This window comes from Buteo buteo, chromosome 17, assembly GCF_964188355.1.
Source record: "Buteo buteo chromosome 17, bButBut1.hap1.1, whole genome shotgun sequence".
NCBI classification, from domain to species: Eukaryota; Metazoa; Chordata; class Aves; order Accipitriformes; family Accipitridae; genus Buteo; species Buteo buteo.
Window position 1 is genome coordinate 6,483,205 of NC_134187.1, and position 14,665 is coordinate 6,497,869.

At 45.4% G+C, this 14,665-nt stretch overlaps 2 protein-coding genes across 5 annotated transcripts in view; one reads left to right on the forward strand and one right to left on the reverse strand.

Annotated features, from left to right (window-relative positions):
* Nucleotides 1–1,655, reverse strand: part of CYP39A1 (cytochrome P450 family 39 subfamily A member 1) — a 28,776-nt gene extending 27,121 nt beyond the window's left edge. For 2 of the 3 annotated variants that reach the window (XM_075048994.1, XM_075048991.1), the window contains exon 1: nucleotides 1,480–1,655. The gene's annotated coding sequence lies outside the window, so the exon portion shown is untranslated. The remainder of the gene's footprint in view (nucleotides 1–1,479) is intronic. The other variant, XM_075048992.1, reaches the window with a different exon arrangement.
* SLC25A27 (solute carrier family 25 member 27) lies at nucleotides 1,065–14,461 on the forward strand. 2 transcript variants are annotated; one of them, XM_075048997.1, is made up of 10 exons: nucleotides 1,065–1,551; nucleotides 3,074–3,268; nucleotides 4,029–4,113; nucleotides 5,968–6,090; nucleotides 7,832–7,944; nucleotides 10,123–10,207; nucleotides 10,882–10,974; nucleotides 11,314–11,416; nucleotides 12,796–12,852; nucleotides 13,439–14,461. In XM_075048997.1, exons 1-10 carry the CDS (start codon nucleotides 1,449–1,451, stop codon nucleotides 13,445–13,447), a joined length of 966 nt encoding a protein of 321 aa, XP_074905098.1. In that variant the 5' UTR covers nucleotides 1,065–1,448; the 3' UTR covers nucleotides 13,448–14,461. The 2 variants fall into 2 exon arrangements, with proteins under 2 accessions (XP_074905098.1, XP_074905097.1); XM_075048996.1 differs by having other exon boundaries at nucleotides 12,796–14,461.
* Nucleotides 14,462–14,665: the final 204 nt, after the last annotated feature.

Genomic DNA, 14,665 nt, shown 5'->3' on the forward strand with positions numbered 1-14,665 from the left:
TGCAGTTGTGAAATCCCCATCCTTGGAGGTTTTCAGAAGGTGACCAAACCAAGACCCTGGGCGACCTGATGTAACTCTGAAGCTATCCCTGCTCTGAGCAGAGGATTGTACTAGATGACCCCTAGAGGTCCTCTCCAACCGAAATTATGAATCGATAATATACAGGCTGATAGTGGTACAAGCTGACCCAAGCCCAGAGAATAGCTATGGAGGGAGGCACAAAAGTGCCAACAGCAGATTGCATAAACCATCGAGAATAAGGCTCTGAACCACTCGTACCCTCACTGCAACCAGGCAGGTTTGCATTAAATAGCAATATGCCTTCTTCCCATTTTAATCAGGGGTTTGTTGGTAGGTTGTTTTATCGCTGCATGAATTCTAATGCATTCCAACCCAAAAAAGGATCCAATTTAATACTGATTACTGGTGACTGATGAGATAAATTCATCTGACTTTAGCTGAATATTTCACCTGCATTGCCCCCTTCATTTGTCTGAATCATTGTGACCGGGACTGCACACCAAAATGTTAGGCAGTCAGACAGGGGTGTGTGGAGGTGTTCTGGGATAAGTTTCTGTGACCTAAAAAATCCTCAAATCCTCAGCATGAGGGTTAGTGATTAATGGCTAATGATTAACTTAGTGATTCAGCTGAGCCTTAATGATAAATGAAAAGCTTCTTTCGAACAGTGCATGTCTTACCCTTTTTTTCGTGATGAGAACCTAAATATGCCTACAGTAATTTAAGAAAAATTAGGACTGGCACGCAATTAACAGGGCTTCAGCAATCAGCCAGGAAAAGCTTTAAACTTTTCACATACGGGGCTTTGGGCAGAGATTGGCTTCTGTCTTCCCAGGTTTCCGTGCCCCTTGCTCAAGCTGCACTGCTCTGTGCCTAATCCCCAGGAGACGTGAATTGCTGCAAGCACTCCAGCTCGGCATGTAGCTCTCACTAATGCAGCTTTCGTTAAACCAGATCTGCATTGATTCATCCATCTCGGATGCCTGTGCAGCTGTTTGACGTGGGGACGCAGTTTGGGGCTCCCCTGTCAGTGACAGCACCCCATAAAGCAAACAGACACCACACATGTTCTCATAATCTTGAGGTCTCATTAATCTTTTTTTTTTTTTTTTTTTTTTTTAACATAGATAATGGGCAAAATTGCATGTGTGACTGTACCTGCGCTGCCGGCTCGCTGGCAGAATTGGTGACAGACTACATTTCCCAGGAGCCTGTTACGCAGAGTCTCTTGTGTCACTGCACAAGGACCTCGCAGCTCTGCAGGAGGCACTCGGGCTGCTGCGGGTCCTGGTGCTGGCACTGGAGAAACATGACCTTCAGCAATTTGCCTCCTAAATGACCCAGAACAGAGCTGAGCTAGGGTCTGCTTTTGCTCCAGACCCTCCTCGCAGGGTGGCTGGTTAACCTTGTTTCATGTTAGACGCTGGATGTCACCCGCGGAAGAAGAGAAGAGCTTACCTCTTCCAGAGAGATGGCCCCGAGCCAGCAAATTCGCTCTGTCCGCCTGTGCAGCGGCTGTGGCAGAACTAGGTACAACTCACCCTGATTTTCCGAGAGGGAAGGGGGTCAAAATTTACTTATGGGGGGCAGGGGGAACTTCAGTCACCAGACGCCGCATTCCTCAGTGTTCGCTCTGGCTTTTCCGCTCCAGCAAATCTGTTCGTTCCACTCTGCTTGTCGTGACTTTTCAATAATTTAACCCTTGCAAGTGTTTTATGCCGCCTGACTGTGGCTGGAGGGAGGGGTTTTTCAGGTCGAAATCTTCGTCTCTGAGACCGAAGGGCGGCAGTCATTAACACAGAGCAGTTGTGAGTAATTTAAGTTTTGCGCTTGCTGGGTTTCTGGAAGAAGACTGAGGAGGCAGGACGATCTGTTGCCTAAGTTAGTAGCAAGTGGCTGACTTCTTCAGGAATTTGCTTTTCAACGTTAATGCAGATTAATCAAAGAAAAACCGAACCTTACATTGCTGGTTACGGTGGAGATGTCTGTAAAAATGGAGTGTAGTAAACTGCTTGCTGAAATGCATGGAAAGAAGCACCCCAGCATCTGTGTAGCACTACTTTGTGATCAGTGACTGATTTGGAATTTCTTAGCATATCCTATATAATTTCTACAAGCTCTTCTTACAGGCATGTCTGTTGCATTGCTCTAATAATTTGCAGCTTCTCAATCTTTGCTATTCTTTAAACATGAATACCAAACTTAATGCATAAATAGACCATAAAACTGCTGAGGCTTTGAGCGGTGACTGCATTCCCCTAGTACCTCTGAGTCCTGCTCTGGAATGACCGTGTAGCATGGCGTGTCGCAGAGGTATTGAACCAAACACAACCCCTGCTCCTGGGCACTCACCGCCTGGGAAGGTCCATCACCCAGTGAGACACTCTTGGCCTGGAACTGAAATTAGGGGCAGCAAATATGTACCCACACTGTTTCAGGAGCAACCCTGGGAAGCTGAGATCGAGTTGGATCACCTTCCCTAGCCACCAGTTATTTCAGTGAGAGAAATAACAGGCTAAACATAATTTTTGTGTCTGCATCAGAAAAGCAGCATGGTTTAGGGTGGTTTGTAGGATAGATGCTCACCTGCACGTGTGTCTGCATTACGGCAGCCACTGTGGGGTTGTTCTTGACTGTAACGTGTGCTGCCACTATGCATAGGGCAGAATTGGAGAGGCCACACGCTCAATAAGAGATGGGACTGATCTTCATTCTGTGGGAGTAACTGGAACAGGATTTTTAATCCAGAGTCTCTTGCAAAGTACACATATTGTATAACAAATCTGCAAAAGGAAATGAGGGAGAAAGACTTGGTGTTTCACAGGGATGTATTTTGGTTACCCATGCCCAGAGCCCCTTTTAACAGATCTGGACGTGCATCTCCTGTTCTCCATGAATCGCTTGCACGCCCGTTGGGTACGGTCCCTGCTGGTGCTTACACAGACCCCTTGGCTGCCTGGCAGGGGGGGCTGTGGCATGAACAGCAGCAGCGTGGTAGGTTTCCCCGCAGCTGCACTTGCATTCACGTTTGTTCCCTGCTCTTTCCCTTCAGTGACGTTTCCCCTGGATCTCACGAAAACTCGACTGCAGGTCCAAGGTGAAGCTGCCGTTCATCGCAATGGAGCGGCTGCCGCCGGCCAGGCGGTCGCTTACCGTGGGATGCTACGCACCGCGGCTGGCATTGTGCAAGAGGAGGGCGTACGAAAGCTCTGGCAAGGAGCCACGCCGGCCGTCTACCGCCACATAGGTGACTATCTGCTCACAGTGGGCAAGTTTGTGTCCTGCTTTCTGTGGCCAACAGCCTGTTGGAGTGAGCTTGCCTTATCTGCTTGTACTTTAAATATATCTGTGAGGACTTCTTCAGTCTACCCTGCAATCCCACTTCAAAATATATGGGATTCTGGCTCAATGTCGTCTCTTCCCTCTCTTGCCCGTTCCTTCACAGCCTTATTCTGGCTTCTAATTTCCCTGCCGTCTTTGCAGGAAGGTCTTCAGCTCAAGCAGGCATTCAGAGGCCTCAGAACAATAAATAACTGTTATTTGAGGGAAGTGGGGATGGGCTGGGAAAAAAAGATAAGGTTGCAAGCACTAGGATGAAGAAACACATTAGTGGTTTGGCCACAGGTAACAGCTTTCTATGTTTTATTCAGAAATATGGTCACAGCAACAAACCTCAAAAGCACTTGTAGGAGGTTTTGTGCTTGGCACTGGTTAAGAAGGAAGCAATGTTGTTGTGTCTCTTTAGCGTGCGGGCATAAACCATGCTCATGGCTTATCTCTCATGGCTCAGCCAGAGAGATTCTCTGATGCTAAAAAGTTCTGGCTCTAGCATTGCTACCAGGCAGCCCCCTCGCTTTCCCTGTTTTGATGGTGAATGTGAGAGCAGTGACGAGCTGACCCAGGCAAGCTCTGGAGAGTTTTATAACCAATCTCTTGGCCTCTCTATCACAGCGTGACCTCCAGAAATGGCAGACCCAAGAATTGTCTCCTGCTTTTGTTTTCCACAGTGTACTCTGGCGTTCGGATGGTTGTGTATGAACATCTCCGTGACTCCGTGCTTGGCAGGTCTGAGGATGAAAGCTTTCCTTTCTGGTAAAGTTGCATATTTATGCTTTTGCCTGTTTGGGGATTGTCCTTACTGTAGGAATCCTGCAGCCCTAAAAGCTGTTTCCTCATGGCTCGCCTATCCTAAAGAGGGTAAATATAAAGCAGGGGTTTAAGCACTAACACGGACATTCTGATTTTAGTTTCAGGGCAGTATCTTTTCATTCAGCTGGGAAGAGGACTAAGAAATATTGTAATAAGTGTCTCAGAGGCTTAACTAGGACCAATAAGGGTACTCTGCTAAAGAGATGGAGAAACATGATAAACCACATGGATAGGAGCAGCTGTCCTGGGCTGGCAGGGTTTAGCCTGGATGAGAGTGGAGGCAGGGCAGCTTTACCGTGACTCAAGGTCTGTGATGTAGTGGCAGCTCTTTTATTTCTGCGTGGGCCAGGCGATATTGCAAAGTGCAGGTGAGTTGTGGCCGACTGTACAGCTGCGTGTAATGGCTGCTGGAGAAGCTGTGAGCTATTGCACAAACCTGACACCAGCACGAGTAACCATGACTAATCCTACAGCTGCCTGGGTAATGCAAACCAGAGTTCAGCTGAGCCAAGCTGGACTTGCAGCTTGCGCCCTGCTCAGCTATGAGGTCACCCGAGAGCTTGATTAGCTCCACACGGGGTGAGGATACATTTCCAAAGGTATGATGGACATCTCAAATATCCAGAAAAGAAGTGAGGGGTGGTACATCTCAGATTTCCAGCTGCTGAAGGGATGGGTCCTGCTAGGTGTTGTGCAGCAGCAGTATGGCAACACTTGCCTGGTTTGCTGCTTGTCATACTGCCTGGGTAAGAAGTTATTATGCCATTGGATTATAAGCAAGGGGAATAGGAAGGTTTGCTGATTTTGGTGGTGTATCTTAGCCTGAGAGATGGAAATTTCCTGGCTACTGAAGAGGCAGATTGTGAAGGGAAAAAAGCTGTTTTGTTCACGTGTGTATGACAGATGTCAGCCTAAGTTAAATCTGTGCATCCTTCCTGAGGAGACAAATGATCCCCATAAAAAGCAAACCCAAAGTCTTTGTTTTGCAAGTTTAATTTAGCAACAGTTAAATCTCACTCAGTCTCTTTTTCGACAATGCAAGCGGCATACAGCCACAGAATTAAGTCTCTGCCTGTGGGGAATGAGCAGATTTTTATAGAAGTTTTGCAAAAATTGGTTATTTCTAATTGTCAAATCTTTACTGTTAAAACGTCGGTCACGTACCTTTATAATCATACACTTTATCACATCCAATCAAGTATTTTACTCCAAAATCAAATCTTGGGTCCAAAATGTAACCGGTTTTAGGATGGGATTTATAAAATCTAATACAAAATACTTGTCATGCCTGGTGCTATGGGTAGGAGGAACTATGGATAATACTGAAATTTCTGGTTCTTCTAAAATAAGTAGAACCAGAATATTAACACAACTCATCTAGTAGCGATGGGAGATAAAGAAAAGTTTTATATATCAGCAAGCAGTTTAGATTTTCTGACTGGCATTCAGTAGCACCATCCCTTACTTGTGTACCTTGCCATCCTGCCTTTAAACCTCAAGCGAGGAGCATAATGTAACCTGGAGACAAAGTAGAGCATCTTGGTGACATATAATAACTTGATTTTTTTTCCCCAGATAAGTTTTAACCCTTTCTTAAAATTGACAGAAGTATTACTGACTACCTTAACTACCTGCAGTTGCCACAATTATTACCTTAACTTTGGCTGTTAGTATAAGGAATAATAATTTATACTTGTTTCACCTGGGTTGTGCTGCTGAACTCTTCAGCTCAGGCACTGCAATTTGTGAAGATTTTCACTGTACTCTGGAGCACATTTTTTTCTCCCTGTTTGGCAGGAAAGCTGTAGTTGGAGGCATGTCTGCGGGTGCCATCGGACAGTTTTTTGCCAGCCCAACTGATCTGGTGAAGGTGCAGATGCAGATGGAAGGAAAAAGGAAGTTGGAAGGAAAGCCGTTACGGTCAGTTCCTCTTGAAGCTGGTGGGTTTTTCCTGTTAATGATTACTGTTTGGCCAAGGGTGTGGTTCTCTCTGTTTTCTGCAACCCTCTCTCCCGAGCTGCTGGGAGCCTTTTTGGGGGTAGAGCAGTGCCTGAGAGGCATGCAATGGCTCTGGGCAGCGGAGAGGGTGGGGGATCTGAGACTTTCTCCTTATTCCATTTATACTCACCTTCCTTATTCTGATTGTCGTGGTTTAAGCCCAACCAGTAACAAAGCACCACGAAGCCACTCGCTCACTCCTCCTGCCCCCCAGCCCCAGTGGGATGAGGAGGAGAAAATATGAAGAAAAGCTTGTGGGTTGAGACAAGGACAGGGAGGGATCACTCACCAATTACGGTCACGGGCAAAAGACAGACTCAACTTGGGGGAAAACCAAAATCAAATTGATTTACTACCAATCAAATCAAAACAAGGATAATGAGAAGTAAAACCAAATCTTAAAACCACTTTCCCTCCACTCCTCCCTTCTTCCCAGGCTTAACTTCACTCCAGGTTTTCTCTACCTCCTCCCCTCCAGCAGCACAGGGGGACGGGGAATGGGGGTTGTGGTCAGTTCACCACACATTGTCTCTGCCGCTCCTTCCTCCTCAGGGGCAGGACTCCTCACTCCTCCCCTGCTCCACAGTGGGGTCCCTCCCACAGGCTGCAGTTCCCCGAGAACTGCTCCAGCATGGGTCCTTCCCACGGGCTGCAGTCCTTCAGGCACAGCCTGCTCCAGTGCAGGCTTTCCCATGGAGTCCCGGCCATCTTGGGGGGCATCCATCCCCCTGCTCCTCTCTCCCTGGCGTGGGCTCCTCTATCCCCGGGCTGCAGGTGGGCATCTGCTCCCCTGCTCCCCTCCATGGGCTAGGGGGAGACAGCCTGCCGTCTCACCACGGGCTGCAGGGGCATCCCCTCCTCCCCCGCTCCTCCTGCCCTCCTTCCTCACTGACCTCGGTATCTGCAGAGGGGTTCCTCTCACGTTCCAATCCCCTACTCACTGCAGGTTCCCCTTCTTAACTCTGTTCTCCCAGAGGCGCTACCACCATCACTGATGGGCTTGGCCTGGGCCAGCGGCGGGTCCGACTTGGAGCTGGGGGAGCTTCTAGCAGCTTTTCACAGAAACCACCTCTGTAGCCCCCTCCCCTGCTACCAAACCCCCACCACACAAACCCAAAACACTGATGTATTGGTTCCAGAGACCACAAACCCTCACACATCCCACATGTACAGCATGTCCGTGCCAGCACTCTGCCGGGGGAGGGAAGGATGATTTCTGAAGAAGGGAAGCTGGAAGAAAAGATGAGGGAAATGGCTCATGCAGGATGCCCAGGCACAGGGAAGGGCTGGGTCACCTCCAGACAGCAGGGCTAGAGACCCTTCTGCAGATACCAGGACACACTGCTCTTTGCATCCGAAACTGCTGGCATCCTTTTGCATCTTGTACATTTAGCATTGCAACCCAGCTGTGAGATCAAAGGGTCGTCTGTCATTAGCGACCAGATTGCTGCTTACCACAGCAACCGTTATGTTTGGTAAAATATTGTGGCATGAAAGTCAAAGATGGATCCAAAAATGGATCAAAAAATGGATCTGGAGGGCCAGATCCTTGCAGGTATAGATCACCTTTCCTATGTGAGGACCTGGTGCAGCGAAACACTGGCATATGCAAAGATTTCTCCATAGCTGGGCTCTCTACCTACTAGTTGCATATTGATTTCAGGTTTCGAGGAGTGCACCACGCATTTATGAAGATCCTGTCTGAAGGAGGAATACGGGGGCTTTGGGCTGGATGGGTGCCAAATGTCCAGAGAGCTGCCCTGGTGAACATGGGAGGTAAATTTCATAATTTGGGTCTCCAGCGCTTAAGGCCGCATCTAAGCTTTAAGAAAGGAGAGGTCAGCTACTCCCCTGGTCTTCATCTCTTTGTTATCTACACTGGGCATCTGTTTGAAGTGCATGGCAGGTGACTTCCACCTTGAGCATTTTGTTCCTGTGGAAATCAAGTTGCTTAAAAGTAACACTTTGTGCCTGAGGGATGGTGAGCTGGGAGCTGAGGGGGTCCCACGGCCAGCAGAGCAGGGACATCACCAGCCATGACCCAGCTCCCTGGTGCTTGAGCAAGGTGAGCAGGGCAGAGCCAGTGAAGGCAGCCGGGTTCCACCGAGATCCAGATCCTCAGGAAAGCGTATGGTGATGAGGCAGGTCTGAGGCCAAGCCAGGAAGCTGAGCCAGCATGACTGGTGAGGGTCACCATGGTCAGACACAGCTCAGTGGCCACCAGCAGGTCTGTGGTGATAAGAAAGGTCCAAGGTTGAGCTAGGGAGATGGTCCATCGGTCAGTGTCCAGATCAACAAGGTCCACAGCCCATGCATGGTGTGATGGAGCCACAGACCGGTGCACCCACAGTGTAGTTCAGGCAGGGACTGAGGGCTGTAAGTTGAAGTGGCTGCCCGAGTGGTTGGCTGATCCAAGCACTCAGTCCATCCACATACAGATAGAGCTTTCCTGTGCCTCTCCAAAACTGCTGGGATATGTTGAACAGTCTTTGCTCTCCTTCCTGAGGTTCTGTTTATCATAGAATCATATCATAGAATCACCCCTTCCACTAGACCGGGATGCTCAAAGCCCCAGCCACCCTGGCCTTGAACACTTCCAGGGATGGGGCAAAGAGTTGCAGTCAATGGCTTGATGTCCAAGAGGAGAGCAGTCATGAGTGGCATTCCTCAGGGGTTGGTATTGGGACTGGCGCTGTTTAACGTCTAGTGTCCCTGCCCATGGCAGGGGGGTTGGAACTAGACGATCTTTAAGGTCCCTTCCAACTCAAACCATTCTATGATTCTATGATGAGTGCTACCATCCAGCCAATTCCACTGAGTGGTCCATCCGTTGAATCCATGACTCTTCAATTTAGAGACAAGGATGTCATGCAGGACAGTGTCAAACGCTTTCACAAGTCGAGGTAGATGGCATCAGTTGCTCGACATTATAAAGTTGCTTCCTTTATAAAGTAAGGAGGGAGATGTCTTTGGGACCAAAAGACATTGCCTGTGGGTGCCCACCATAAACACTTGCTCTGTGCTTGGTGGCACATATTATAACACTGCCTTGGCAATTTTTTATTTTGCATGTTTCAGTTTCTTTGGCATGATGGTTACTAATTTCTACGTCATTCAGCACAGGGATATGTTAGCAGCATGACCAAAAAATACCTTGGAAGATAGAAAATCAGAGGTGGTGTAAGCTTACACCTTGCTAAGCAGCAGTAAAGGAATCACTGGATAGATAATGTTTGCAGCACGAGCTGTTAAATAAGGGCTATAGAATGACTATTAAATAAGGTATGTATCTCCATACACAATGTTAACGTGCAGTCTCTGCATGTAAACTTAAAGAAGCAAACTATTTTACAAGTGGGAGATATCTGCACTGGGTATGTTTGGGCTGTAAAGCACTACAAAGTGCTGGGAGGGTCATCCTGGTTAGCAGGCTGAGCTCTTAAGTTTTAAGATCAGGACATTGGAAATGTAACCCAGATCTGCTATTAACTTTCAGATCACTGCTTTTATTCAGATGCACAGATGCCATAACTCATGTCTGCTTTCAGCAGAACATAACTTCCATGACATCATCTACTTTTTTTGTCTAACATTTCTAACTTTTTTATAACACTTGCACAGAAGCGGGAGAGGTAGAACCATCCTTATTGTGATGTTTCTGGGTTTGGTTAATGAGTTATTTTGCAGAATTTTCCATTTGGGATCCATTTTATCATTCGTAGGGTAAATCAGAGGAGACGGTAGCAGAAGGGAGCACATACTCACAAGTCTAACAACAGGACCTAGGTGCCACAACTGCCATCAGAAACTGGGGGCAGAGTGCTAGCTCTGCCAATGGGAGGAGCTGCACTGGAAATTTAGGTCTTGCCAAGCCTCTACCCTATGTCAGTGATGAACAGCACAGACAACATTTACTTCTGACAATGCTGTTTTTTCTCATTATCCTCTTTACAGATCTGACTACTTACGACTCGGTGAAACACTTTTTGCTCCTGAACACGCCACTTGTGGACAATAGTGTGACTCACAGTCTTGCCAGGTGCTGTATTCTGCAATTACCCCTTTTCCGCTGCGGAGCATTTCCAGCCTCCCTGTCTTGATCTCCCTCTCTGTGCCAGCAGAAGCCCCTATTCTTTGCTCATGATACTGCTGATAAAATGCACCTTTATAACTACTTTTTTTTTTGCCTGAGAGGACATCTTTGTACAAAAGACACAAGACAAAGGATGCAACCATTGCTACAAAACTGCCTGCACTAGAAGTGCCTTGCTGATGCATTTAAACACCTCACACATCTGTGAGAGCACAGGAATTTTCGGTTTTCTAGAATTGGTACTATTTTATCTAACCTAGTTTTAATTTTAGCAAACTGTAGGAATGAGCAATATAAACTCTGCAGAACAACCTCTATTACTGCCTCAAATTATGATGAAATCTGCTTTATGTAAACAGTATCATAAATTTCCTGTTGTGGGTCCTTTATCCCTGCCTCAGAACTGCACACAGAGGTGAAGGAAGCTGGTGCTGGGAGGACATCTGAGCAAAAGCAATACTAGCAAGCCTCCTCCCAAATCAAGTTTATGTTAAGTTATGAGGCATTAGTCATGACTTTATGATAACTGTTTTAATATATTATATATAACTGGAACCATGATGCTTAAATTGTCATGATCAATCTTAGTTTCTTCTTTAAGTATCTGTTGCTGCTGACAGTTGCTGTTCTGGCCTGGTAGCTGCTGTTCTGGGAACTCCTGCTGACGTGGTCAAAACCCGGATAATGAACCAGCCGAGAGATAAGCAGGGAAGGTACAGACACTTCAGAGACCAACTTTTCAGTAGAGAATTGAAACTCTGAGTCTCACTGATTTCACTGGGAGTGAAGTGCTAAGTCTCTAATTTGCTCTTCCTCTTTCTGATGTTAATTTCATTGTTTTAGTTTTGCATGTGCAGGGAGGTTTGTTGTGATGACCACCCAAGCATACCCAGTTACTTAGTGGATTTCAGTTCTGATGAGACTCCAGTGAGCTTACAAGAGCTCTTGCTTGTACAAATTCACCTCATTATTTTTCGGGGGGGTGTGGTTTGGTTTTTTTAAATTGCGTATTTGTAATCCTAACAGTATTTGTTCTCCTTGCACACTGCCAGAGGTCTGCTGTATAAGTCTTCCACGGACTGCTTGATTCAAACTGTACAGGGTGAAGGGTTTCTGTCTCTATACAAAGGCTTTATACCAACCTGGATGCGAATGGTAAGTGCTTTTTAACTCTCTTTACAAGACAGTTGAACAATGTAGCATTAAAATGTAAGGAGTTATTTCTCTGTCAACAATTTTCCAAACTATTTGAGTGTCTCAGTTTATTTAATTGCAGTTAGCATAGTTGAATGTAGTACACAATTGCATGCAGTGTCACTTCCCCTACCTTGCCTCCTGCATCTCTTTAACTTGGAAAGTGCTGTCCTGCTTAGTGATTTTCCTTACTTTTTTTACAATTGCAGGCTCCCTCCTTTCTCCCTTCCTAAACTCTCCTTTGTTCCCTTCTTGCTCCCAGCCCTGGACTCCCTTTGCATCCCTCTTGCTGTCACTCCTCCTCTCCTGATGTCAGAATTGCTTTATTACTGCTCCATCCTGGATCTCACTTTTGCCCCTCTTGTATTCAGGCTAGCAGCTGTCTCCTGCATACTGCTGGGCCGTTAAAGCTACACCTGTACAATTAAGCCAAGCAGCAGCTGGAGCCTGGGAACTGGAACTTGGCTGTCTAGACTGTTAGTTTGGGCAAGGGACAATTCCCAATAGCAAATTTAGATGTGACAACCTTTTTTTTTTTTTTAAATTTAAATCTCCAAGAATTTAACAGTATGGTTACGTCTAGACTCTGTCAGCTGGCTTCAAGGTCTTGACACTGTTTAATTTACCAGACTGAGCACTAAGATCGAAGGCAAAAGCCTCCCTTCTCTAATTTAACTGAGCACAACAGTGGCCGCAGCCTCTGGTAAGAGCAGTTGTAGGAAGGTTCTGCTCAGTTGCTCAGTCCCCATGTCCCTGAGCGGGAGCACATTCAGTACTGATGGGGTCTTTGCCAGTTTACTACTAAGCTAAAAATTTCCATGGAGCATATGCCAACTTAAATTTCCCAAAGGCTTGTAATTTCGGGGATGTTTAGCGGGTGTTTCAGAGGAGCAGGAAAAGGTGTTTCCTAGGCACAGGGCAGCCCTTTGCCAAACACCAATCTATTGCCAAAAAAAAAAATAATTAGAGCGTCTCAACTAAATGGGTGCAGGATATAAATTTTATGCAAGGAGAACCGTGTAATTTTCTGATTAAAGTTTTACAACAAGTAAACCCTTTAAAAATTTTTTTAAAAAGCATTCAGCCTGAAATAGTCCTTGAGGATGAAATATTTCAGGTCAAACATTTATGGGTTGGCAATCTGAAAAAAAAAGTTTTAGGTGTCTCGTGAATGATTGGGTAGCCCTAATCATATGCAATGCTATGATTTGTGTACGAAAGACATAATATGAGATTGAGCTTAAGAATATGATTCTTAAGAGGAGACAGTTTAACCTAGAGGGTTTATTTACTGGGTCACTTCTGTTTTAAACCTCTAACTTCAGTGTTTGCTTTCACAGGCTCCTTGGTCACTGGTATTCTGGCTTACATATGAACAAATCAGAAGGATCTGTGGAGTTAGTTCTTTTTAAAATCATGAAACCACTTCACTTTTCACAAAACAAAGAAGAATCGGAAAGCTTAATTCTCATTCCACAAGGCATCCCGACCCCACAGGGAACTAATGCATTTAGGAGATTGGCAGTAGGATCACATGTACAGGTTGATGCCCCAAATCCAGTCCTTACTGCTTAGGAGTAGCCATGACTTAAGGATACTATTTGCTTGTCAGACTGCTGTATGAAATTTAAGTTATCCACAGGATAAAATTGTTACCATAATACTTCCACTGGCAGCCAGCATCAGCTTTCAGAAACAGTAAACAGAGGTAAAAAAAAATAAATCTACCAAGCAAGTAGAATATAATACTGTTTGCTTGTTTGGTAATAGAGATGGTTCCTATCATTAAGGACAAGCACAATGCATCAAATTATTTTGTAATTTTTGTTATTATTACATTTGCACACAAAGAACTACCTCTCATTAGTTTGATGCCTCAGCAGACCAAGCCTTAGTGCTAGGGACTGAAAAACATTAAAGCAGTTTAACTGATTTCAGATTTGCTTTACACAAAAGGTGGAAGTGTTTGTGTTCCTCTTACAGGCTGCCTGACCTCTTCACTCAACCATTTGAGTAACATCCATGAGTGAAATGCAGTCCTGTTCCCAGGAAATCAAAAGCCTCGTTCGCTCTTCCCCTCTTGAAGGACTTGTAATACACATGCTGTCCATAGGACCAAGCTGAACCACTTGTCCTGTGAGAGCCCCAGTGCTGACGTGGCAGACTGGGTCATTAAGGTACCACTTTTCCATGGAAATACGCACTCTGCCCATTTTAAATCTAGATGAAAATACAATGATCTCTTCGAAAACACAAACTGTTTGAATATGAGTGATTTATTTTTTTTTTACAACCTAAAGCTTTCCAGATTTCATAGGAAAGGGGACTGCTGCTGTTTGTTACTAGGCTTATCTTCATCAACCAGGAGGCAAAAACACAGTATAAAAGCAATCATAATGTAGACAGAACAAAGCTGGCTTTTAGCAATATCTAGTAATGAAAAGACTGTACAAGACTTAGTTCTCTGAGTAAATACTCAGGATTTCTTCCAGACTAGTCTTTGCAACTAGTATCTTTAATGTGCCCATTTCTGATTAAATACAGTTTGGGCATCTTCTTGGCTTGCACTTGTACTTTTTGATTGTATTGTAGATCTGTTGTGGCTGCATGCATTTGGGTATGTGATTCCAGCCTGGAAAAAAATTCATCTCACCATTATTAGGGACTCAGAAGTTTTTGTTTAGAAATACTGTTATTTTTCTACTTGTCGGCCTGAGAAACTACTCTGAGTTCTTTCCCTCTTGCACACCATCACCAGTCAAAGCTGCTCCTTCAGTTACATCCTGAGTGGTCCTGCCTGCAATCCTGTTACTCAGATAACCCTGACGATGGATATGCAGAAGTACTTAATCTATTGAGTTAAAAAAAAAAGTAATTTTAAAAGTCTTGTAGTGAAAAACTGTTTTAACTCTTGATAAAGCTCTTTTTTTTTGAGCGTGAAACACTAGAGGTTTGTAACACTGCCGATTCCTAGCATTTTGTATTAATAAACAAATAAACAATTTGAATAGCAACACTTGCCACTTTCTGCATTACTTCATATTTGTAATTCCAAACTTTTCAAGAAGTTTCTACCCTCTGAAGCACTTGGCCGTATTAATTTAGATTTACCAGCTTCAGTTTCGGAAGCCAAGCGCTAGCCCAAGGGCAGCACTGAGGTTCCTCGGCTGGCCTCTCCTGTGGCCCAAGAAAGGCTCGGTGAAGCCCCGG

Bases quoted from the DNA above. Each gene is read 5' to 3' on its own strand.
- SLC25A27 (XM_075048996.1), top strand. From the start codon at position 1,449: ATGTCACCCGCGGAAGAAGAGAAGAGCTTACCTCTTCCAGAGAGATGG. The intron at 7,945-10,122 runs GTAAATTTCATA...TCCTCTTTACAG, and splicing joins TGCCCTGGTGAACATGGGAG to ATCTGACTACTTACGACTCG. The intron at 10,208-10,881 runs GTGCTGTATTCT...TGCTGCTGACAG, and splicing joins GTGACTCACAGTCTTGCCAG to TTGCTGTTCTGGCCTGGTAG.